Source organism: Crinia signifera, chromosome 19 (genome assembly GCF_055691185.1).
Source record: "Crinia signifera chromosome 19, ASM5569118v1, whole genome shotgun sequence".
Classification (NCBI taxonomy): domain Eukaryota; kingdom Metazoa; phylum Chordata; class Amphibia; order Anura; family Myobatrachidae; genus Crinia; species Crinia signifera.
The window spans coordinates 74,420,688-74,446,559 of NC_139226.1; the positions used below are offsets into that span (position 1 = coordinate 74,420,688).

The window sequence follows — 25,872 nt, forward strand, 5'->3', positions numbered from 1 at the left end:
ATATGTGTGCGCTAAAACTGTTAAAAAATAAATAGGTTTAAAATGGTTCCACCTTTTTCAGGCAAGGGGGTTTGGATGGCCAAGATGGCTTTTTTTTCACCGAAAATAAGCCATACTCACCGTACAACATCCCCTTCCCACCGCTGCATTGAATACACCCCATAGTAGGTACATTTGTTTTAGCTGCTTTTCTGCAACTAAGAAAAAGTAGTAACTATATAGGCTGTCTCGGCTTAAATAATCGTTGTGTTTTTTATACAACTGAAATACATTTATTGTTCATAGTTTTTGTTGCAATGTTTGGTTTTGCAGTTTTTAACAAAGCTTACAGCATATGCCATCTGTACAGCATTCTATTACAGTGGAACAAACAGCTCCTGACTGTCATCTGTTTAAATATCACGTTGTGTACCTGTGCAAAGTTAGCACTGATGCTTCAATAATCAAGGTGCAGGGCAGATCAAGATGTTCATAATTCAGTATGAGAGAGTGGGTTACCATAAAGTCCTGATGATACACCAATGGATATATAAATCTGCTAGCAGCCGATGAGAGAAGGTGGGGTGATCAAAACCATTGGTTAAATCGCTTTTATGGGAATTCTGCTAGATGAGTCGTTTCCAATGAATTATATAAAGATGATGATTTTTACCATATTTTCATTTCTAAAATTGTTTATTTTTTTGCAGGTCTGCATTAAACAAGCTGATACTGACAACCCAAGATAGCCGCCATGCAGACTATTAAGTGTGTGGTCGTTGGGGATGGTGCTGTTGGTAAAACATGTCTCTTAATTTCGTATACAACAAACAAATTCCCTTCAGAGTATGTACCAACGGTAAGTACAGTGACCTAACATAAGTACATCTGTCATGTGCTTCTGGTTCTATTAGGGATAACCATAATCTGTAATGAATCTATAGAAGTGTCTTTTAGGAGTAATCTATTGGCCTCAATTTTTTATCTAAAAAATAATGCGGCAATAGGGTGATATTAGGGATGCGCACCGGCCACTTTTTCGCGATTTGGGTTCTGATTACCTTCAGGTTTTGGGTTCTACTGGGTTTTGCCAAAACACCCCCTCAAGGTTTTGGGTTCTGTTTTAAAGCATAAAAAAAACCACTAAAATCACAGACTACAGTAGGTGTTTTTTTTTTTTCTCCTACTGTATTATTAACCTCAATAGTATTCATCTCCACTCATTTCCAGTCTATTCTGAACACCTCACACCTGACAATATTGTTTTTAGGCCAAAAGGTTGCACAGAAGTAGTTGGATAACTATGATAAGCGACACAAGTGGGTGGCACAAACAGTAGACTGATACAGCATACTTAATAGCACCCCTGGACTAATACAGCACACTTGGCAGCACCCCATGAATTATACGGCACAGATGGTGGTACCCCTGGACTGACACGGCACACATGGAATTATACGGCACACATAGTGACACTCCTGCAGTAAAAAGAGTTATTCTTTTAATAAAAAAATGGCAGCACCCCTGGATTGATACAGCAGACTTAAGCCCTGTACACACACATCGATTTGCTTTTGATTCAATGTTAGATTTGATTTTCTATTAGATCTGGCACTAAATCTTTTCATTCGATTTGCCGTTAGATCTGTACTTTTGCTTGAGATAACGAATTCGATATACATTCATGGTACATTGTAAACATTCGATTTACTAGATCGAATTCGATATTTCCTTGGCTGCACAGTAGATTTTTCTGTTCGATTTTGTGAAAATGGGAGTGCGCATCGAATCGAATGTAGATCGAAAGTGACACAAAAACCATTTGATTTTCATTTAGGATTCGATTTTGCTTCTAAAAGCAAAATCGAATCGAAAATCTGGAAAAATCGATGCATGTGTACAGGGCTTTAGCAGCACCCCATAAATTATACAGCACACTTGGCTCACCACTGGACTGATATGGCACACTTAGCATCACCCCTGGACTGTGACGGCACACTAAGCAGCACCCCATGAATTATACAGCAGACTTTGCAGCAACCCATGAATTATATGACACTTAGTTCACCCCAGGAATTATGCGTCACACATGCGGGCATCCCTGATCTGATACAGCACAGATGGCGGCACCCCTGGACTGATACAGCACACATGGCGGCACCCCTGGACTGATACAGCACACATGGTGGCAGGCATGGAATTATACGGCAGACAAATTCCTGCAGTAAAAATTGGTATTCTTTTAATTATAAAAAAAGTGCAGCACACCTGGAATTATATGGCAGACTGGCCTCATCAACACATCGGCGGGGAGCTTTTTCCTTGCCTGTCTCCACTTCAGGGAGACGGGCAGGGACCTGGGAAAGGTGCGGAGGGCTTAAGACGGAAGGGGGTGCGTGCGCCCCCTTTTGTCGGTTGGCGATGAGCCATGAGCAGCTCAAAGTCAATTTCCTAGTATACGCAAGTACACATAACCAATAAAGTTGATTCTGATTTACATGTACAGATGGAGCTGCTCCTGGCGATACAATCGAAAATCGCCGCTCCGACGGAAGGGGGGCGCACAAGACGATCATGCACCCTCCAGCAGCGCCCCCCCCCCCCCCCCCCAGTATGCCTTTTAGCGCAGATGTGCAGGGAAGCCGCTCCCCTCCACCTTGCTAAAGGCGTATGAGATGCTTGCGCGTCCCCATCAGATGGATCTCCTGTCCACCAGCTCAGGAGATCTGGCGATACTGCAGGCTGGCTGACAGGTGCTCCATCTGTAGCTGCTTTTGGTGCAACACTACAATGCTGCTATTGTGCAGTTGGGTTTTACATATTTTAAATGTGCAATTAGTTTGATAAAGTTTCTCTGAGGATGTGTTTGAGGGAGATATATCAAGCCGTGGAGAGTGAGAACCCAAAGAAGTAGCCCAATCTCCCACCGCCATCTTCCTTGACAGCATTGAACAGGGATCTCGGCAGAACATGCCCGACTTCACAAGCAGCGAGGCACATTCTGCCGAGAGCGGCCGGGAATTGACAGGCTCCCGGCCGCAGCGCGCCCATTCCGGGCCACTTCTCACAGCCATGCCCGCTTTTTGATGCTCTGCAGGCAGGGAGCCTTTAAAATCTCTCGAGCAGACCGAGAACGGGACAGGGTCACAGCTGTCAGGCCAGCACGACAGTCGTGACTACATTGAATACCCTCTTTTATCTCTCCGAGGGAAACTTTGAGTCTTGAGAGAATCTCATGATAAAAGGTCGGGTTGCCATTGCATTGCTTAAATGCCACAGTACTTCTCTAGCAATTGAGTCCACCAGGCTTGATATATCGACCCCTTTATAACAATTTTGTTTTTGGGATGCTTTCTAACCTAACTTCTTGCAGTATAAGCAAAAGAGAATAGAACCAGCTGTAGTTAGCTTGTACTGTGTATTTACAATTACAATATTCACAATGCATGGTGTGTCCATCTTGAACATTCTGTACCCCCACATGGCTGTAAGCACTTTGTTTTCTACTAAAATGCAATCTTCTTTCACATACGTTAATAACCTTCTGCTTCACAGGTATTTGACAACTATGCTGTCACAGTTATGATTGGCGGGGAGCCGTACACCCTAGGATTATTTGATACAGCAGGTATGTAACTTGTGTTACTAACCGTGCACAATAGTAAGTTACATTAAATAATGCTGATCCAGGCAGTAGGTTTTGCATATTTTAGAAGGTGATGTTATATTTCTATGCAAAACTTAGTCTAATTTTGTTCCATCAAATTATGAACTTCTGTTTTTTTAACAGGTCAGGAAGACTATGATAGGTTACGACCTCTTAGCTATCCACAGACAGATGTGTTCCTTGTCTGCTTCTCAGTGGTTTCTCCATCTTCATTTGAAAATGTGAAAGAAAAGGTACTTATTTTGTATGAGCTGTTTACTTGTGCATATTAGATTATTACCTAAATTATTGAGTGCACACTTTCCAGCTTTGAGATCCATTGTATACTGACCAAGACATGGCTTAATCACTGGGTGTGTCTGCTTTCTGCGATCACATAGTGCTTTAGACAATGTTCAGCACAGCAATAAAATAAACAAAGCCCTTATTGACAGATTTTTTTTTTTTCTTTAAGCTCATCGCCTTTTATCCTGTAGCACTACATATATAAACTGATTTTTGTAGAATTTGTTTAAACATCAGTTTGAAATGTCAGCGCTGTTTACAACATGTTTAGTTTTATGTTTGCAAACCAACTGTTTGAACAGATGAAGACTACTGGGAGACTAAAAGAGAAGACTGGGCCCAGCTCAATATCCATTATAATCATATCATACATACAAGGTTGTATTGTATGGTGTCCTTCTCCTGACAAACAGACCAAAATGTACTCTATAGATGTGTCCACACGGCGTGATTCAGGCTACTAGCCAATTTTGACTACCTTCTTCCTATCCTATTCTGACTGTAGTCAAAATTGTAGCCAAAATCGCATCATGTATACACTCTTCTGCATGCTGGTGTGGATGTAGGCAGATGGACCTTATTCCCATTCTTTCTCAATTGATACTCCTGTATAAAAACTTTTATTCTGATATATATATATATATATATATATATATATATATATATATATATATATATATATATATATATATATATATATATATATATATATATATATATATATATATATATATATATATATATATAGCAGTTGTGGGTTGGCGCCCCTTAGTGAGACCTTTGTTAATTAGGTCTGTGTAGCCTTAAGTTGGAATTCCATACAAATGAAAGTAAAGTCCAAAATTCATATACATTTATTAAAATGTCTCTGGTTCCACACTACAATGGTGGTTAGATCAGATCATAAAAAGTTCAGTGGTACAGTTCATAACAGCACTATAGACGATCCCAACGCGTTTCGTCCCCACATGGGACTTCATCAGGGGTTCGCAAAAAGCATAGGGACAATTTCCACAGTTTTTCTTGGTACGGGTGTCTTCGACTGGGTGTTTGTACAATGGGACCTTAAGAATTCAAAGGTACGTGTTGTCAAATTCATTGGGGGATTAATACCATGATCAATCAATCCAAATGTGTACTCTTTCTTACTCATGGGCTTGATTTCCCGATATTAGACTCGGCACAATCAGATTAATCAGGTCATATATGTGCGAATGATTGTATAGCTTGGGGTTTCTAAATACTAGGGTATTCACCCCGCTAATCCGTCTAAAACTCTGTTCACCTTTTTGGAGATGGTTAAGTATGGGATCCTTTTAGGTACCCACTCGATAGATGGATTAGAGCTGCGCCAATTAACCTTATTGGGTAGACACTCTTATTCGGGGACTGTCTTAGATCAAGATACACTTGAAAATAGGGTGCAGCCAGTACACAGTCATAAACTGATCGGAAAGAGTTATCACTGTCCTTTAGGAGATGTGTGTCAGTGTAAAGGTTCAGTGAGAATATATATATATATATATATATATATATATATATATATATATATATATATATATATATATATATATATATATATATATATGTTGTTATTGTGATTTATATTTGTCAAGTAAATCCTATTGAGGCTTATTTTAGATCTGTAATCCAGACTTACTAAATGGAGTTACATAATATTTTAAAAATCACAAATTTCTGAGCGACAGTTTATAATATCACATAGTGTATAGTCAAAAATGCACGTCCTGCGGGTCTTTAACAATGTCATCCTCCATGAGGTTGCCACCAATATTTCTGTCTGCATCGTGTAGTGAACACAGAGCTATAATGTTAGAATGTGTTTGAATTCATACTCGATAACCGCAATGAAATCAGGTGTGGTAGTGGTCCTTCGTCATCTATTTTTTTTCCAGATCATCAATCAAGGCAAATTGAACCTTGGTGTTTTTTAAATTTCTAGGTGAAATGTATTTGCTCATTTATGTATTCGGCGCTGCGGAACTCGTGGCGCTATATAAATAATCTCAAAATATAGAATTAATGAAAGTCTGCTAAATATTGGTGATTGGAGATTTAAATACACAAAATAGTAGCCTCGAGTAATTATAATGTGAGGAGTGCATTAAAAAGAAACAATACGGCCAAAACTGTAGATTTGTGAAGAACAAAATGGAAAAACAAGCTACTATTTAATTTCTGGTTGACCAAACCCTTATGAGATGATCTGGAACAGCACTGTGTTAATGTGAAGAAGAGATGGCCACTGTAGTAGTAGTTCTGTAAATACTATATTTTGAACGGTTTCTTTTAAATTGATGCAAAAATGTAAGAATACTTTTTTTTTATCTGTGAAAAAACATCTATAATTGCACCATTGACATGAACCTTTTTTTTTTCATAGTGGGTACCTGAGATCACTCATCACTGTCCTAAGACTCCATTCTTGCTTGTTGGGACACAGATTGATTTAAGGGATGACCCCTCCACAATTGAGAAACTTGCAAAAAATAAACAGAAACCAATCACTCCAGAGACAGCTGAAAAACTTGCTCGAGACTTGAAGGCGGTTAAGTACGTCGAGTGTTCTGCACTGACACAGGTATGGGAACTTTGACAAAACCATAGACATTGGGTTTCTAGGTAAAGAGTACAATTTTTTTTTTCTTAATCTGTGTGAAATAATTAACAATCTCCAGTTATCACCAAGTCCTAAAATCTAATCTTGTGTTACAAATATATAATTGATTTTACTTTACCATAGTCAACAAGTTGTATGTGAAATATTAAGTACACCCCATAATTCAATAGTTTTTGAATGCAGTTTTCATCAGTAACGTAAAGAAATCTTTTTTTTTTTTTTTTTTTTTTTACATTTAATTTTTGCCCACTTACAATATTGCTGCAGTGAATTAATGTTAAAACCTGGATTTCGTCTTGGCGTCTGAATCTGTATATGACGCACAAGGGTACTTGTTGTGAAAGTGTTAAACAGCTGCTGCATTGTAGCACTTCATAAAATAATTTAGGCCGCCAAAATTACAGCTAACATTGTGCTTGCAAAGTAAGATCTGCACAATGCAGTCATGAACAATTTCTTCTGTGCACCATGCTGCACTATCAGTCATTCCAATTTGCCTGGAAACAACAAATTGTGGCAATGTTTTGGTAATGTGTACTGTACCTTAATCAGTGTGGTGTTTGTCACATTGTTATTAAGGTACATCCAAGCTGAAATATAAAGCTGGTCACAGGCCTAATAGCATAGAGTGTGTGGTGGTGAGAACATGTTTTATGTAACTGCAGTAATAGGACACATCTGTAGTGAAACTTAATGCCAGTTTGCTCATTGTAAAATTGTTATACTCATACCGAGATGCTGCTCACACGAATGTGCTTGCGCAGTTTAGCATCTTTCAGTCAGAAGATCCGGTGCACATACATTCTTTTTCACTGTTGGTGTCTGGAATCATAAGTGTGTGTCTATTACACGCAGTTAACATAACACTCATTTGGAGTTCATTCATGTTCCAGATGTGACATACCTGGTGAAAGGCACGCACTCGCCATTGCATTCTTGTACCAAAGACTCACCCACAGCTCATTGAAAATACATTAGCTGGCATGGCCTTTCAGATTCACGGTTGCTGCTTGCCGTGTCTGTATGGTCTAAAATAAATATGTGCAAAAGATTGACAGGTGTTGTAAGAATAATTAAAAAATAGAAATGTTAGTGTTTTTTTTTTTTTTTTTTTATAAACAAAAGCAATTAAGTGATTAAACAGAAATCTAAATCAAATCAATGATTGATGTGACCACCATTTGCCTTCAAAATTGCATCAATTCTTCTAGGTACAGTATGTTATGTCCTACATCCTTGCTGGCGGGTCGCCAGAACGTACGCGCTGGCGACCCGCCAGCAGCCTCGCCAGCGAGGAGACTGAGACGCGCGTGCGTCTCACGCGCACGCGCGTCTCAGTCTCCGTCGCTAGCGCGACAGAAACCCTGTCCGTCTCCGCCTCAGGGAGACGGACAGGGTTAGGGGGGGTTAGTGGGGGGTGCGGGCAGCCGGCGGGGACCCCGGGTTGCCGCCGGCAAGCCGGCGGGGACCCCGGGTTGCCGCCGGCAAGCCGGCGGGGACCCGGGGAACTGATGGAAGCGCCGTCGGAAGGGGACGCGCGCGCCCTCTCGTGCACGCGCGTCCCCTTCTCACCATCGCCATGGCGCTGGCGGGGGATGGCGGCTGGCGACGCCAGCGCCATCCCCTGCAAAGATGGGACCTGACCCATCTGTACACTTGCAGACAGATTTTTGATTGAACTTGGCATGGAGATTGGTCAAAACATCTTGGGGAACGAAGTATAGATCTTCTGTGGATGTAGGCGTGCTCAAAGCTTTTTTTTCCTCTTCATGTAGTTCCAGACAGACTTGATAATGTTCGGATCAGGGCTCTGTGGGTGCCATATCATCACTTCTATTAGGACTTCGTGTTCTCCTTTATACTGAAGATTATTCTTAATGACATTGGCTGTATAATTGGGGTCATTGTCCTGCTACAGAATAAATTTAGAGCCAATCAGATGCCTCCACAATGGTATTGCATGAATAATCTTGGCACAATCCCAACTCCATTTGCTGAAATGCAGGTCCAAACTTGTAAGGAACCTCCACCATGCTTCACTGTTGACTGCAGACGCTCATTACTGTACTACCTTCCAGCCCTTTGGTGAACAAACTACTTTCCATAATTGTTTGAGCTCTGTTTTTTTCTGCTGATCTGCCTGAGCACACTATTGACTGGTAAATGATAGGTTACACTGCTTTGCGACATTTCCATCCCTTCAGTCACCCCCAGAAGAAGGTAATATTCCAGCAGGATAATGCACCTTGTCATGAGTTCAAGGAGTGTTCTGGAGAATGATGTGGCTATCACGTTTGCTCAACATGCATCCAATCAAACATTTATGGGATTTACGAAGAAGTAAAAAAAGCCAGATGAAGCGCTCCCACTTGGGATATTCGATTCGATGATGATCTTGTGTGTTCAATATTCTGTAGATTCCATCAACCTCAAAAACAAAATAAACATACAGCCCTTCTCATAGTGCAGATAATCTAATAATATATCCAGGCGATATATTTTATATGTATGAACTCTGTACCACAGTAGGGCCCTAACTTAGGCCACAAGACAAACTGCACAAACTCCTTCAATCTGTCAGTGTTCCTATTCCTTGTTCCAAAAGGTTCCTCAAATATCTGACAAAAATGGAAATGCTCCACACAGCGTAAAACATTGACATCATGATCCACAACAATAAAAAAAGACATAATAAGGGGCATAATACTGTATCTGGCCTTATAATCAAGGCTATGTGCAGATGTTAAAAAACAGAATCATTTTTCTGGGAGGTCCCGGGTCTCCAAAGGAATAGCCTCAAATGCCACTTAAGTCCAGCCTCAGATATAATGTCCCTCAATGATCAACCAAAGCCTTCGGCACCCTGAGCAAGTGGAATTTTATACCCTACCGTCCACTAGGAATGGAGAATATAATAGTGTGCCGAGCACATCGGTCCATGTCGTGAGAAATGTATGTCTACCTTCTGACTGTCAACTTTAGCCATGTCCAACTAATGTATGTCAACCTTCATATTGTCGATCCTATGTCCCATACCTGATCTTATAGGCACAGCTCTCCCAATACTTCTGCTCTATGACCAGGTAAAAAATAGGTATGGGTTGTTTGTCACATGAGATTACATTTTTAAAACTTGGAAACTTGGTGAGAACTGGACTGGTAATTATGTTCTGATATGATAAAAATAGCTGTACAACCATGGAAATTTTAATATGACTATTCCATTCTGGTTGCCTAGAACTAGGGTTGTTGGGTCATTTAGTTACCCCATTTTATAGCTTTAATACTGTGCCTATTTGGGAGTCGCAGAACATTTTCCCAGTGGCAATTTTTGCTCCAGCAACAACATTAACATTTTTTGGTACCATTAGTCAAATCTGTATTACTTTGCATTGGGTACCAAGTCACAACAAAAACAATGCACGTGTTGTAGAGATTTAAAGTGAATGAAGATGTAACCTCCTCCCCAGTATTGATGTTGATGAATGATCTATTATAGCACTGAACTAGCATTGTGCTAGAAAAAATGCATGGTACTTGTTACCTAGAACGGCGCCCATCGCGGGCATCGCATGTACATTGCATGCCATTATAATGGCATGCGATACGACCGATGCGATGCCTGCGATTTCACATAGAAATGAATGGTAAAAGGTAAATCGCGTCGGTCGCATGCGGCCAAAAACACGCATGCGATGCGACCGAAGCGATTACCGCGATTTACATAGGGAACAATGTTAAATGGCCCAATTGACGAGGGGCGGCGGTAAGCGTCCTCCGACCTTTTCATACCCCCACTATCCACGTCGGCGTGGAGTTGAGAATAGAAAGTGAGTCGAGCGGACGCGGATACCTTCACAGGTATACGCGTCCCCTCGCAGGCTTCACAGGTATCTGCGTCCCCTCGCGGGGCTCGGTGGCTTGCTGCGCTCGCCACACTTTCTATTCTCAACTCCACGCCGACATGGATAGTGGGGGTATGAAAAGGTCGGAGGATGCGTACCGCCGCCCCTCGCGGGCTCGCTGCGCTCTCCACGCTTTGACGTTGACGTTGATCGTTAACAATTGGCTGGGCCATTTCACACTCCAGGGTGGCTATTTGGGGTCTGTGGGCCATTTAACATTGTTCCCTATGTGAAATCGGGTCAATTGGGCCATTAAACATTGTTCCCTATGTAAAATCGCGGTAATCGCGTCAGTCGCATCGCATGCGATTTTTTTGGCCGCATGCGATGCGATCGACCTGATTTTTTTTTTTTCCTTGTGATGCCTAGGATCAAAATCGTCGGCGCCGTTCTAGGTAACAAGTACCAAATGCATTTAGGGGCTTACTTAGGTATATATTTTAGAATTTGTTTAGTAGCCCTTTAATTACAGTAGGGTGTATCAGGCTCTCCAGCCGACATGAAAGTAGGAGTCCCAGCCAACTGGAACAAAGTTCTCAACATCCTCTGTCTTCTGGTATTGATCAAATACTGCGTCAGGCACATATGATCCCCATTCTCCACACACTTAACGCACATGTTGACACATGCAGTCTGTGTGTGGATCAGCTGAGCTTTCAGGTGAGATGACAAATCCTTTCTGATAACATAGATGTTATAGCCTGCACACCTTTTATTTTTAGAATGAAAATCAATATGTCACTATTACAACTTCATTATGTTGTATGGTACTTTTGGGAAAATCTGAGTGAGTCAAGTCCATTATGGACCACTAACGGTGCATCGCTCCCTGTAAACCAAAGGCAACCACTTAAAAATGGATTTAGAGTCCAGTTGGCACCATTCTAAATGATTTGCCATGCTGATGCTTCTGTATCTAATCTTCTTTCTCTTTACTTGCTTAGTCAGACAGTGTATTTGCCTGCATGCTCTAAACACCAGGTTATGTCTCTTCTTCACATGGTGCCTGAGAAGCCTCAATTTCTACAGCTTTTGCGCTATTACCTTTTTTATTCACATATATGTGGAATTCTCATTTTGTCACCTTTTTTTCTACCTTTTGTGTATTGTACTTTTTTTCTTTTGAAAGCACATTTCAGCCTTAAAGTATCCCTACTATTACAGTAGTTGTGTTTTCTAATAATTATACTTTTTCTTTATGAAGCTTGAGTCTGAGTTCAGCCATGCATGAATCTTCACGTGTCCCGAAGTCAAAAACTAGAATGTCAAATATTAAATTCTGCCAATGTATGGTTTCTTTTACACATTGGGGTCTAAGTAATAAATACCAATGTGTAAATACAACATGACAGGAGCTGGTTGTTTAGTACTTTCTTTGTCCACTTTATCTCTATCCACCTTATTATTTGGTAATGTTTGTTAGCACTGGTTTTACATTTCCCAGAAACTTTTGTGATAGTTTTGAAAGACCTCTTGGGGTGACCGCATAGCCTCTTAGACCTGCTTGTTACACCTGGTGTGATTGTCCACACCATTAAATCTTTTCAATTATGAAATTTTTTTTAAATTAATGTCGGTGGTGGGAAACCATGGCAGATCAGGTTGGAGTGGATTATAGGTTCGCTGCAGTTATATGCAGATGACCTTGCTCTTATTGACCTACGAACCTATCTGTGGCCAAGAAAGAGTGCCCTTGTGTGGGAATTCTGTATATGGGGCCGAAGGGATTTGTTTGTATTCTCTAACCATACTAACAATAGCATGTCTTTCTCTAACATCCTATGGGATACTGGGTTCAATACTATGGGGATACTGGGTTCAATACTATGGGGATAGAGTTTGTAGGAACTCTATCAGGCACATTAAAACTTTCAGTGTGGGTGCACTGGCTCCTCCCCTCTGTCTCCCTCCACTAGTCAGTTTAGAAATGTGCCGTAGGGACCTCGTGACCCATCCCCCCCATCAAACTGGCATAGGGTGATTGCCGCTGGACCCCCAAGGCTAGCCATTATCTGTTTTTTTACTTAAAACGCTTTTTTTGCCAGTATAAATATGTTGAAGCCGCCAGCTCCTTGAAGGCGAAGCTCATGCTTCCTGAGGTCGCCATTACAGCTCCTCGTGGTGTGGTGGATCTTGATCCTTACAGCACGGCAGAGACAGCAAGTTAAAGGCTATTTAGCAGCTGCAGCGCTGCCTAGCACTGTATTTACACTGTGTTTTGCTATATCACTGTGTTTATTGCAAACCAGCTCTCTCAAATCTGTGAGCTAATGTTACAGGGTGTACTGGTCCCCAGATAGCTCTGTTTTCTACCCCACTTGCTAGGTAAGTATTTAATAATCTCATACTATGTATAATTACAGTGTGAGTGCTATTGTGTGGTTAGGGTGCAGCTTCATCATGGTGAATAAATTAACCTGTATGGTGTGCAGCACTAAGTTTATACTAGCTTCACAGTTACAGGTTACCTGTGAACCATGTATGTTACCACAGCCTAGTGGTGTGGCCACGCAGGTCAGTGGGGTACCCCCACAACTTGTTGGAGGGTCGCAGGTTGATTGTCAAGAACCTGCATGGGCCAGCAGCATAAAAACGCTAGACTCTGTCTCTCCACAGCTGTCTGCTAATACTCAGCAGACCCAGAGGGTACAGACAGAGTTGGCCATTTTGTCCGCAAGGGTTGATATTCTCACACCTCCCCCTGCACAGCTTCAGAAAAGGCCTGCTACACCAATGGCCCCTGATACTGAGGATGATGATGGCATCCTAGAAGAAGGGGAGGAGGAGGAAGAACAGGAAACTGTTAAAGAGCAGGCTCCAGCACAGGGGTCTGAACCCTTAATTAGAGCCATTAGAGAGGTTTTAGAACTTTCTTTGGAGGAACCCACTGAGGGGGATCCTTTCTTTATGACTCGGAAAAGACAGCCAGTGTATTTTCCAGAAAATGCGTTTAAAACTGCTTGGCAGAACCCTGAAAAGACGTTCCAGCTTTCAAAGAGGTTTGCTAATGCATACTACTTTGACCCTGCGGGTAGACAGAAGTGGGATGAGCCACCTGTTGTGGACTCGTCAGTCTCCCGCCTTTCAAAGAAGGTATTACTGCCAGTCCCGGGTGTATCTACACTTAACTGACAGGTCTTAAGCTTGGGGCACAGCACTAAAAAACTCTGATCATGTGCGGAATCTTGGTGTTGTCCTGGATAATGGCCTGACACTAAAACATCAGGTGTCAGCCACAATCAAATCCTCATTCTTTCATCTGAGAAACCTAGCCAGAATCAAGCACTTAAATCCCTCAGAAGACCTGCCTAAAGCCATACATGCATTTATATCATCACGACTAGACTACTGCAATGCTCTCTACCTGTTTCTTCCAGTAAAAGAATTGCACCGCTTGCAGCTGGTACAAAATGCAGCCGCCAGACTATTAACTAACCAATCCCGCTCCAGCCACAACTCCCATTCTCTACGCCCTTCACTGGCTACTCACTTTCAAGGCCCTACATGACCAGAGCCCAAGGTACCTGCAGCAGCTTCTGATTCGTTACTGTCCTACTCGATTACTACGATCCGCTGAAGGACTACTAACAGTACCCAGAATTTCCCTGAATTCATCTGGGGGTCGAGCTTTCAACTTTGTTGCTCCAACTCTATGGGACTCTCTTGATCGCACTGTAGAATCCTTTAAAAATAGACTAAAGACATACTTATTTACTCAAGCATTTCACTGACATCCACTGTTAAGCTTGTTTTGTATTTTGAGCTGTAAAGACAATGGTACAGCACTTTGAGTCCTATTGGGAGAAAAGCGCTATATAAATATCATCATTATTATTAAGGATGGTGCAGATAGACGACTTGAGGCCACGCTCAAGTCCATGTATGCGGCAAGCAGGGCCTCCCAACGCCCAGTACTGGCCAGTTGTTGGATGGCCAAGGCCATTTATACTTGGTCCACACAAATCCAGGAGGGTTTGTTGGGGAATATGTCTGTGGCTCAGATAGGTGACAATCTGCGTCACATTCAGGAAACAGCAAGGGGGTTTGCGAAGCACAAAAAGAATTGGGCGCAATAAATGTGCGCAATTCTGCCATGGCTATGCCTGCCCGGAGGGCCCTGTGGTTGCATCAGTGGGATGTGGATTCCAAGAAAGGTGTGGAAAGCATTCCTTTCACTGGAGATAGGCTCTCTGAAAGTGAGCTGGATGATTGCATCACCAAGGATACGGCAGGTAAATCCTCTTTTCTCCCGGCAGCACCCACAGCTGCAAAACGCTCTTTCACAGGTCCTTCCCAGCAGTCCTTTCGTGGGTCTAAGTTTCACCCCAAGGCCAGAGGTGCCTAAAATGCCAACAGAGGCACTAGAGCAGGCATGTCCAACCTTGGCCCTCCAGATGTTTTGAAACTACACATCCCAGCATGCTTTGCAAAAGTTTTAGCATTTTCTAGTAGCAAAACTGTGGCAAAGCATGCTGGGATGTGTAGTTTCACAACATCTGGAGGGCCAACGTTGGACATGCCTGCACTAGAGGCAAGTTTAGGAAGGCTAACCCCTCAGCCCATCAGGACCGTGCAAACACAGCAGCAGCTTCCAAGCCCGCTGCATGACGGGGTACACCTTCTCGAGGTGAGAGCCCGTCTGTCGCACTTCAGACATGTGTGGGATGCCTCGTGCCTAGATACCTGGGCCAGGGGTCTTATTTCGCTAGGCTACAAGCTGAAGTTTGCAAGGCCCCCTCCCCGACGATACTTCAAGTCGGCTCTTCCAGCCTCAATGGAGGATTGGATACTCCTACAGGGAGCTATTCAAAGGTGATTCTACCGGTTCCAAAGCAGGAACAAGGTCAGTGATATTATTCAAACCTTTTCCTTGTGCCGAAACCGGACGGTTCAGCAAGACCCATTCTGAACCTGAAATCGTTGAACTCCTTTCTTCAGGTGTTCAAATTCAAAATGGAGACACTCCGTTCAGTAATCGCCAGTCTGGAACAAGGGGAGTTCCTAGCCTCCATAGATGTGAAGGACACCTACTTGCACATCCCGATTTGGCCCCCTCATCAAACCTAGATTAGCACTGGGAGACGACCATTACCAATTTCAGGCGTCACCCTTCGGCCTGTCAACGGCTCCGTGCATCTTTACAAAAGTTATGGCGGAGATGATGTCCCCCCTCAGGCTTCAGAGGGAAATTGTGATCCCTTACCTAGACGACCTGCTAATCAATACAGGATCAGTGGAGGCCTTGAGGAGTGCACTCAATCTGACAATGCAGATTCTGAGAGACCACGGGTGGATTTTAAATATACCAAAGTCCTCGTTGATCCCTAGTCAGAGAATGGTATTTCTGGGCATGATTCTGGATACGCTGGAACAGAAAGGGTTTCTGCCAGTGGAGAAGGCTACAGCAATACAGCAACTGGTAAGAGAGGTTCTGACAGATCCTCTAGTCACTGTACATCTCTGCCTGAAGTTGTTAGGCAAAATGGTGGCCTTGTTCGAAGCTATCCAGTTTGCCCGTTTTCACTCCAGAACCTTCCAGCTGGATATTCTGACAAAGTGGTCTGGGTCACCCCTGCTAATGCACAGGAAGATTCGCCTGTCAACACAGACCAAGCTCTCTGCAGTGGTGGCTAATTTCACCCAACCTCCTGGCGGGTCGGAGTTTCCAGATCCAGGATTGGCTTCTGTTATCCACGGATGCCAGTCTAAGGGTTTGGGGAGGTGTGATTCAGGGAGTCCGGCTTCAAGGCAGATGTTCTCCATTGGAATCCAGGTTGCACATCAACAAGCTGGAGTTATGGGCAGTTTACTATGCTCTGTTACAAGTGGCTCCGATGTTACAGGGCAGGGCGGTGCAAGTCCAGTCAGACAATGCAACCACGGTTGCGTATATCAACTGCCAAGGAGGTACGAAAAAGCATGCCTTGCATGAGAGAAACAAGGCCCTGTCGGCAATCTTCATCCCGGGAGTCGACAACTGGGAGGCGGACTTCCTAAGTCGTCACGACCTTAATCCCGGGGAATGGGGGCTGCATCCACAAGTGTTCAGTGCCATCGTGGATCTGTGGGGGCTCCCTCAGATTGACCTCGTGGCTGAATCACAAGGTGGACAGGTACTGCGCAAAGACCAGGGATCCAGGGGCGGTAGCTGTGGATGCCCTGACTTGGTCATGGGATTTCCCATTACTGGCGCGGGTGCTAAAACTGATTCGGCATCAAAGAGCAGAAGCCATCCTAATGGCACCAGATTGGCCTCGAAGGGCCTGGTACGGGGACATTCAGGCCATGCAAGTGGAAGACCCGTGGCATCTACCTCAAAGAAAAGTCCTACTCCTCCAAGGGCCGGTCGTCTATCAGGACTTACCGCGGCTGCGTTTAATGGCCTGGTGGTTGAGTGGCAGATCTTAGGCCACAAGGGCCTACATCCTTTGGTCATTACCACCATGACTAAAGCCAGAAAACCAGTTACAGCTTCCCACTACCTCTCATATGGAGAAAATATGTGGCCTGGTGTGAGAAGGAAGGCTTGCCACCAGCGGTATTCCATCTGAACAATTTTTTGAGGTTTCTTCAGGCTGGCTTGGAATTGGGACTCCGGTTGGGTTCTTTAAAAGTCCAGATCTCGGCTCTGTATCTTCTTTCAAAAGAAGCTGGCGGCCATGCCTGAGGTTCAAACCTTTCTAAAAGGGGTCCTGAGGATTCAGCCCCCTTTTGTACCGCCCACTGCGCCTTGGGACTTGGAGGTGGTTTTATCTTTTCTGCAGTCCTCTTGGTTTGATCTGCTGGAAGGGTCTGATCCTAAACACCTTACATGGAAGGCTGTTGCCCTGCTGGCCTTGGCATCAGCCAGACGGGTGTCTGAGCTTGGAGCATTGTCATGTAAGAGTCCTTACCTGGTGTTTCATGTGGATCGGGCGGAACTCAGGACAAGGCCGCAATTCTTACCAAAGGTTGTGTCAATGTTCCACCTATACCAACCTATTGTGGTCCCTTCCAGCTCAGCACATGCGGATAGACCTCCTTCCTTGGAAGTGGTTCACACTCTCAGAGTGTATGTTAAGCGCTCAGCTAGACTTTGAAAGACGGATAGTCTTTTTGTACTTTATGATGCGCAGAAGAGAGGCGCTCCTGCTTCTCCATGGACCATAGCACGTTGGATTCGGTGCACGATCCAACAGTCATATGGAATGATTGGTTTATCCCTTCCACCATCGTTGAAGGCTCATTCAACCAGATCCGTGGGGACTTCTTGGGCGGCTGCCCGAGGGGTCTCGGCCCTGCAGCTTTGCTGCAACTTGGTCAGGTCATAACACATTTGTAAAATTTTACAGATTTGAGACACTGGCCAGGGAGGATTCCCAGTTCGGACAAGCGGTTCTACAGCATAATCCGCACTTACCCGCCCGTTCTGGTAGCTTTGGGACCTCCCCATAGTATTGAACCCAGTATTCCATAGGACGTTAGAGAAAATAGTATTTTGGTTACCTACCGGAAAATCCTTTTCTCGTAGTCCATATGGGTTACTGGGAGCCCGCCTCTGTGTGGCATTCCTGCTGTAAGACACTGTTGTTCTTACAATGTTAGGGATTGTTGCCTTGTTGTCAATTATGACCACCTTCAAAAGTTTTATAGGTGACATCAGAAGTTGTTGTTGTTTTTCACCTTTTTTTTTCTCTTTGGTTTGGGTGTGCTGGTATGAATATCACCACGTTTCTTATTCACATACTTCCTCACATTGCTCACTCTCCTTCGGCACAGTTTTTCATTAACTGACTAGTGGAGGGAGATAGAGGGGAGGAGCTAGTGCACCCGCAGTTTTAATGTGCCTGTCTCTCATTCGGAGGAACTCTATTCCCATAGTATTGAACCCAGTATCCCATATGGACTACGAGAAAAGGATTTACCGGTAGGTACCCAAAATCCTATTTTTACGACATTACTGGTGATTAGGAATTGCTGCTGTTAACTCAGCTTACTTTCCTAAGTGCTTTTCTTTTTTTTCTTTTTTTCATATATAATATCTGTTTTAATTTCTTTCTAACCCTCTAACCTGGCTGCTCTTTTCTTTCCTTCCCTCTGTCTTGTAGAGAGGTCTGAAGAATGTGTTTGATGAGGCTATCCTAGCTGCCCTGGAGCCTCCGGAAACTCAGCCAAAAAGGAAGTGCTGTATATTCTAAACTGCTTAACCTTTTCCTCTCCCCCCTCCCCTGTTGATGCTGCTTACTATCTCCATCTATTGTAGCAATTCAATCAAACCAGAACAAAAACAATAATAAAAAAAATAAAAGTAACATCTTGACAAAACCTGTGCGTCTTTCCTTAACCCCAACCTGACCTGTATTTGTTTTCCTGCTTTTAACCACTGGGCAAAAATTGGACTCTCTTAAGTGATTCTTGGGTTGCCTAAACATTTTAACAGCGAATAAAGAATATCCACTCTAAAAATGAAGTGTTTTTGTAAAAAAAAAAAAAAAAAAGTGTATTTGACTGTTTTTAGTTTAAATCATGGAGATTTTGCTTTTTTGAGAACTGATAGGTAAATTGATTAGTGTCCCAGATGAATACTTGCAGTTAGGACAGCCATGTTGTACACTTTCCATGAGAGCTTGCTTATCTCTATACTAGGAAGTTGTAGTATCAGAGGTGCAATTGTTCCTAAAGTTGTGATTAACAAAGTCCAAACATTGTCTTTCAACTTTTGTGATGGTCCTAGTACACTTTAACATTTGAAGTATTCTAGGCTAAATTGTAGTTAAGACTCCTAGCATGATTATGTGGGAAGAAGAGAAAGATTTAGGTCTTGCATTGAAGTTTGGAAATATTTAGATGTTAAAATAAACGTGAATGCTTTCTTTACTAGTGATTTTATCTTTTGGTAAGGATTGATTAGAACCCTTGTCAAATGTGCCAATAATCGCACTGTGCATTGTAGTGAATAGTGTCATATAGCTCTGTGAGATGATGAAACTGTCATGTAATCTGTTTTAATACTGCATTGTGTGTATTAAATATTTTCAGAGGTGAGGTGTGTTTCTACAATTTATCTGCTTGATTGACCATTTTTGTTCACTATAGTAGATTTTGGCAGGTATGATGGAGTGCTTTTTTTTTTTTTTTTTTAAATACCTTTTTGTATAAATGGCTGCTAAATGTGTTGGTGCCACTTCCACATAGTTTCTTCTAAGTCTCAATCTGTGCTGGGTGAGCGGCTTTGAAGTCATTCCTTACTATATGCTATTGAGGACATGGTCGTGGAGAAAAACAAACCTCAACTGACTTTCAAGCAAGGACTTTTCAAATACACACAAGAAGAGGCTCTGCCAGTATTTCCCTAACTTGACTCTGTCCTCAGTTTGCTGGACTCCTTCTGCTCGGTGTTTCCTCTGATCATTGACATGAGTATTACTGTTGTCCTCTAATCTATTCCGAAAATATATTTCAGTTAAATTCTGTTGTGGCCTATGACTTCTGTGCAAAGTAACACATGCGTACTCTAGATTCATTCTAGAGTTATCCTATAATACAAGAGTTTAAACTGGTTTAATAAGGTACACCTTGGGAGTGTTGGAGAACATACTTTTATTTGATATGTGTTATGGTGGCATTTAACATCTTTATTTCTTTTTTGAAAAATTTATTTGAAAAACCTTAAATGAGATTGCCCATGTTTTTCTCTTTGACCCTTTCCAGAAAGGCCTAAAGAATGTATTTGATGAGGCGATACTGGCCGCATTGGAGCCTCCTGAGCCCAAGAAGAAACGCAAGTGTGTGCTTCTATGAACACTCGTCAGCGGTCCCCCTTTTCTCCAAAGCTGGTGTCGGCGTCAAACAAAAGTTTTAAATCAAATTAAAGGTTAAAAATAAACTTAAAAAAATGCAATAATAAGGCCCTACATTCATCAACCTGCAGGCAGTGGGCGATGTGTGAAAAATAAGTCCAGCTACATAGTAAATTCCATAAAAAGATTAGATGAACGGGTGTGTTTCTACAGGAAAAAAGCAAATTTTTTTTTTATATGAATTTACAGTTTCTAATGTCTTATATTAAGAACAAGGCATGCTTCATAAATAACAGACTAATTTTAAATGTTTTATCAGCCCATCTCTTGTAAAAGTATTCCTTATTAGGTGACCAACAGAGTAGGCAAGCTCGATTGATATATTGCTATATTTATGTATAGTTTCACAACCAGAGTGGCCATGCAAGATTTTATCTTGCTCAATTAGTTGGGTGAAGGGTATTGCCTTTTCTTCTAAGCCTGCCATTCAGGGAGTGCTGCAAAATATTCAACTGATATCCTCCTAATCGATTACTTTAAATCCTTTTCTGCTAAAAGATCACGTGTGTCAATGACACCTGTTTGAAAGCAGGGTAGATATGCTTTTTTGACCCATAATTTTTTCTGATGCTGATTCCCCCCGACACGCCACACACTTTTTTTTTCCCCTTGAAATAATGGATTTGATTTTAATTTTATTTTGTCACTAATAAATGCTTCAAACTCTGGTCAAATGTATTAATGCCCAAGAGTATGTTGCAAAGAGGGGAGTGCTATCGTATGTTTGTTTTTTCTTTAATTTATTTTTTTTCTTTATAGTTTGCAATGTAAGGGACCAGTCAGAATATTGCCCCCTTTTTTATGTATTTGCATGCACATATACCCAGGAATTCTTGGGATAGGATTCCAGTCTAAATATAGTGTAAAAAAATAAGTAAAATAAATGTAGACACCAGTGTTCGTAAGGATTTTACCAAACTCACTTTTTCCCCCCAGATTTATTTTTAATATTTAGGGAATGTATTCCATCTTCCCAAATTAATAACTTGTAGGCTCATTAGTGTTGAACCAATGCTTTGTTTCATGTTTCAGTTCTTTGTATATGCATACTTTTCAGATGTATTAAACATAAAAATACCTTCACATATATGCTTATCTGTTATTCTCTGCTGCATAGCTTGCGTGTTTTTTTTTTTTTTTTTTGCTGAATGGATGTTTAGCAAAGGTAAATTATTTTATTTCATTTTAAAATCATCATCTTAAAATCATATTTTTCTTTCTGCAAAAGGTCTGGTTCCAGTGGGGTCTACACTAGGATATTACCTTCATAATGCAGGCATCATGTCATCCTATATACCAAGCACTTGGTCACTGTAAACTTTCCATACACTGTTTATGAAAGATTTTCGGTAGGCTTATGTAATGTAAATCTGATTACACACGGTGCAATTTTGACTAGATAGTCCAAAATCACCTACAGTAGGTTAACAAGAATCAGACCATTCTGCGGGTGACTGCTATGTGTGGTGGCGCTATCACCCTGCCAAATAGACTGTGCTGGCAAAACACAAGGGGTTATTCTGGTTGAGTCTCATCAATGCGAATTAGCAGCCTTGGGAAACCATTTTTTTTTGCAGAATTTTTATTGGGTTTTCAAAATAGAGGGAGGGGATACAGAAAAAAAGGGGGAAGGAGGGGGAGGGGCACAGGGTATAAATAACAGTATGCAGAATAACAGTACAAGCGTATATTCAACAATAATCAAAAATAGGTGGAAATTGCAGGAATGAACAGTAGAATGATAAAGCCAAATTCTATTGGAAAAACATAGGGAAATCACAACTGTACATGCGTCGGAGGTCATCATGAGCCTCTAGAGATGAACTCCTGCCAACCTGACCATTTCTTGAGCAATGAGGTATGGGAAGGGGAGTACTGGCAAAAAGTGGTTTCCATAGTGTAATTGTAGGAAAGCTTAGTTTTGATAAGGTCCACAGGGGGAGGGATCGGTTGTTTCCAAAACTGTGCGATGGAGGTTTTAGTGGCAATAAAAATGTGAGTGATTAAATATCTATTGTTAATGGGGATTGAATCTGGAAAAATATGAAGGAGTGCGACCTGTGGGGACAAGGAGATTTGAAGGCCAGTCACCTTCAGTATAAGGTCCTCAACCCAGCTCCAAAGGGTCCGGAGCAATGGGCAGGACCAAAAAATGTGAATCACATCCCCCACTGATCCGCATCCTCGCCAGCATGACCTAGACTGTGCTGGCCAGAATTTGTGTAGCCTGGCAGGGGTCAGATATATACGGTAAAACAGTTTTATATACATTTCAACATGGGAAATACATTTAGACATCTTGAAGACCGAGGAAAACAGGTGGGACCACTCCTTAGCATCTAAGGAGAAATTAAGATCACGTTCCCAGTTTGAATGTATCAGAGTTTTCTCAGGTTGGGTGGAGGCTACTAAAGTGGAATACCAAAATGAGATGCCTCCCTTCCGGTAAGGAGAAGTGAGGCGTGAAAGGATGTGAGGGGGCACTTTGAGAGGGGTCAAACAAAAGAGGGTATGTTTGCAGCCAATGCCTAATTTGCAGGTACTTATATAAATCAGCAGCTGGGAGAGAAAGAGGTTTGCAGTTGTGAGAAGGACTTGAGGACACCTTCTGAAAACAAGTCACTGATCTGTTTGGCACCACTGTCACTCCATGTAGACAGGTTTAGATTGGGAATCAAGGAGGAAAGCCCTAGTAATGTCAAATTAGGTGACGGTAATGGTAACAATAAAAGTTTAGAGAGTTTGTCCCATGCTTTAAGGGTGTCCACAGATGCTCTAAAAGCCTGTGTAGAAACCGATCTAGCTTTGGGCGAGCATATTAGATCCATCAAGGAGAGAGGGTTTAACATGCTTGATTCAAGGGCCACCCATGGTTTAAGGTCAGAGGGTGCTGACCAGTCGCTGATTTGGTTTATTAAGCATGCCAGCTGGTACAATTCTAGGTTGGGATAGGATAGTCCACCAAGCTCCTTGGACATCATAAGGTACTTTTTTGCAATTTTAGATTTTGCGTTCCATACATAGTTATTGAGGACTGTCTGGCTTTTATTAAGCCAAAAGGGTGGCAGGAGTCTGGGGATAGACCTAAATAGATAGAGGATCTTGGGGAGTATCGTCATTTTAACTGTAGCCAGTCTGCCCATCCAGGAAAACTCATGAGACAGCCAGTCCTTAGTAATGGCCGTTATTTGTTTCAAAAGGGGACCATAGTTAACCTCTACGAGAGACTCTTCGGTAGCTGATAATCGAATACCCAAATAGCATAGGGAGTGGGTTTGCCAGCTATATTTATATTTAGACTGCAGGAGGGATAGCGTATTAGGTGATACATTCAGTGGCAGGACTTCAGTTTTATTAGTGTTTAATTTATATAGTGAGGCTGATGAGTAATTCTGGAGGATGTTATGCAACTCTGGGAGGGACGTCACCGGGTCGGTCAGGAAAAGCAGGACGTCATCCGCAAATAAACATATTCTATGATGTGATCCATTAATGATTGGGCCAGTAAGGAGAGGGGAGATGCGTATGTTTTCGGCAAGGGGTTCCGTTGCTAAAACAAACACTAAAGGGGAAAGGGGACAACCTTGTCTAGTACCATTGCTAATTCGAAATGGGGAGGATAGGAAACCATTACTAGAAACCCGAGCACTAGGGGAGGAGTAGAGCGATAATATAGCATGTAGGAAGCGGCCTGAAAAACCATACTTGAGTAAGACTGCCTTCATGTAGCCCCAGAGGATCCTATCAAAGGCCTTTTCAGCGTCTAGGGAAAGTGTTACCAGGGAGGAACCAGAGCGGATATAATGTTCTAAGATAGCCAGAGCTCTCCTAGTGTTATCAGGTCCCTGACGGCCTGGAACAAAACCAACTTGGTCTGGGTGAATTAAGCTAGGGAGCAGAGGGTTCAATCTATTTGCAATTAGTTTGGCATATAGTTTAATGTCGGTGTTCAACAGGGCTATCGGTCTGTAATTTTGGGGATATGATGGATCTTTATTCGGTTTCAATATGGTGATTATGCGGGCCTCAAGCATTTCTTGGGGGAACGCACCTAATGTAGTGCCAGACTCGAACACACGCAAGAGCACTGGGGTAAGGGTAGGTTGGAAGGCAGTGTAGAAGTTATTTGAGAAGCCGTCTGGGCCAGGGGCCTTGTCTTTTTTCAGTGACTTGATGGCAAAACGAATTTCTTCCTCTGTCCAGGGGGCATTTAGAGAGTCGAGGGATTGGGCTGAAAGGGTAGGTAGGGATATATTAGAGAGAAAAGCGGATATGGACTCTGGGGAGGGCTGGAGGATAGTATCATCCTCGACTAGATTAGAGGCGAGCATAGTACTCTGCGAAGGCATTGGAAATATCTAGTGGGTTGTTGAGTTTGGCACCAGCAGTGTTATATAGAGTTTTAGTTGAAGCTCGTATTTCTTTGCCTTTCAGTTTCCTAGCTAGAAGTCGGGATGCCCTATTTCCTTCTACGTAATATCGTTGGTTCAATCTGGCAATATTCGCGTTAACTTTGCGCAGCGTGTAAACTTCCAATTCAGTTCTGAGTTTCACTAAATCTTGGAGAAGGGAGGAGTTATTGGGGTCTAGCTTATGTCTACCCTCTAATACAATAATTTGATTCTCCAAGGATTTCTGTGTCGCCCGTTCCTGACGCTTAAGTCTGGAGGCAATTTGGATGACAGTCCCACGGATTACTGCCTTAAGGGCACACCAAAAGTTGATAGGGGAGGTATCATCAGGGTTATTATGTTTGAGGAAGTCATTCAAGGAGGCCTGAATTGTTTGTGTAGCTTCTAATGAGGATAATAAGAAGTTATTAAATCTCCATGGTCTAGCGGCTGGGATTTTGTGGGTAAGGTCCCAAGTTGCAACAAGGGGGTGTGATCTGACCAGGTTATGGGAAGAATATTGGCTTTACGGATTTGTTGTAGGGACCATTTGTCTAGAAACATATAGTCTATTCTGGAGTAAGAGTGGTGTACCCGGGAGTGGAAAGTGTAATCTCTCATCGTGGGGTGTAGGGCTCGCCAGGCATCAAACATACCAAATTCCAATAATAGGAGCCCGAAAGCCTTAGAAGTGTGTAGTGAGTGTGAAGAGGGGGCATGACCGACAGGGTCGGTTCTATCTATTTTGGGGTCTAATAATAAGTTGCAGTCACCAAGGATGATTACCTTGCCTACAGCTATTTTTTTAACAGCGTTGAGGAATTTTCTGAGAAAGCGAAGTTGGCCAGTATTGGGTGCATATACGGAAGCTATGGTGACCGACTTGCTGTCTAATACTCCTATCAATATTAAATATCTACCTAGAGGATCAGCGGTTTGAGAAGATGAGGTGAAGTCACAGTGACGGTTTATAAGAATAGCAACACCTCCTTTCTTAGTGGGGCCATTGGCAAAGAAGCCTGTTGGGTAATGGTGGTCAGACAGAGAAGGGGGGGATTTAGAGGCAAAGTGGGTCTCTTGGATTGCTACAACATCAATTCTATGTGAATGAAAATCTCGAACGGCAGTCCTCCGTTTTTGGGGGGAGTTCAACCCTTTAGCATTA

The 25,872-nt window shown here is 42.5% G+C and overlaps 1 protein-coding gene across 3 annotated transcripts in view; it reads left to right on the forward strand.

The window, feature by feature from the left end:
* The window catches only part of CDC42 (cell division cycle 42), a 45,708-nt gene extending 24,307 nt beyond the window's left edge, over nt 1-21,401 (forward strand). For 2 of the 3 annotated variants that reach the window (XM_083162783.1, XM_083162785.1), the window contains exons 2-6: nt 690-838; nt 3,535-3,607; nt 3,770-3,879; nt 6,336-6,533; nt 20,168-21,401. In XM_083162783.1, the coding sequence (XP_083018909.1) occupies nt 734-838; nt 3,535-3,607; nt 3,770-3,879; nt 6,336-6,533; nt 20,168-20,257 (576 nt within the window). In that variant the 5' untranslated portion in view covers nt 690-733 and the 3' untranslated portion in view covers nt 20,258-21,401. Of the gene's footprint in view, nt 1-689; nt 839-3,534; nt 3,608-3,769; nt 3,880-6,335; nt 6,534-18,564; nt 19,928-20,167 lie in introns of those variants that run through there. The other variant, XM_083162784.1, reaches the window with a different exon arrangement.
* The last annotated feature ends 4,471 nt before the right edge of the window (nt 21,402-25,872 follow it).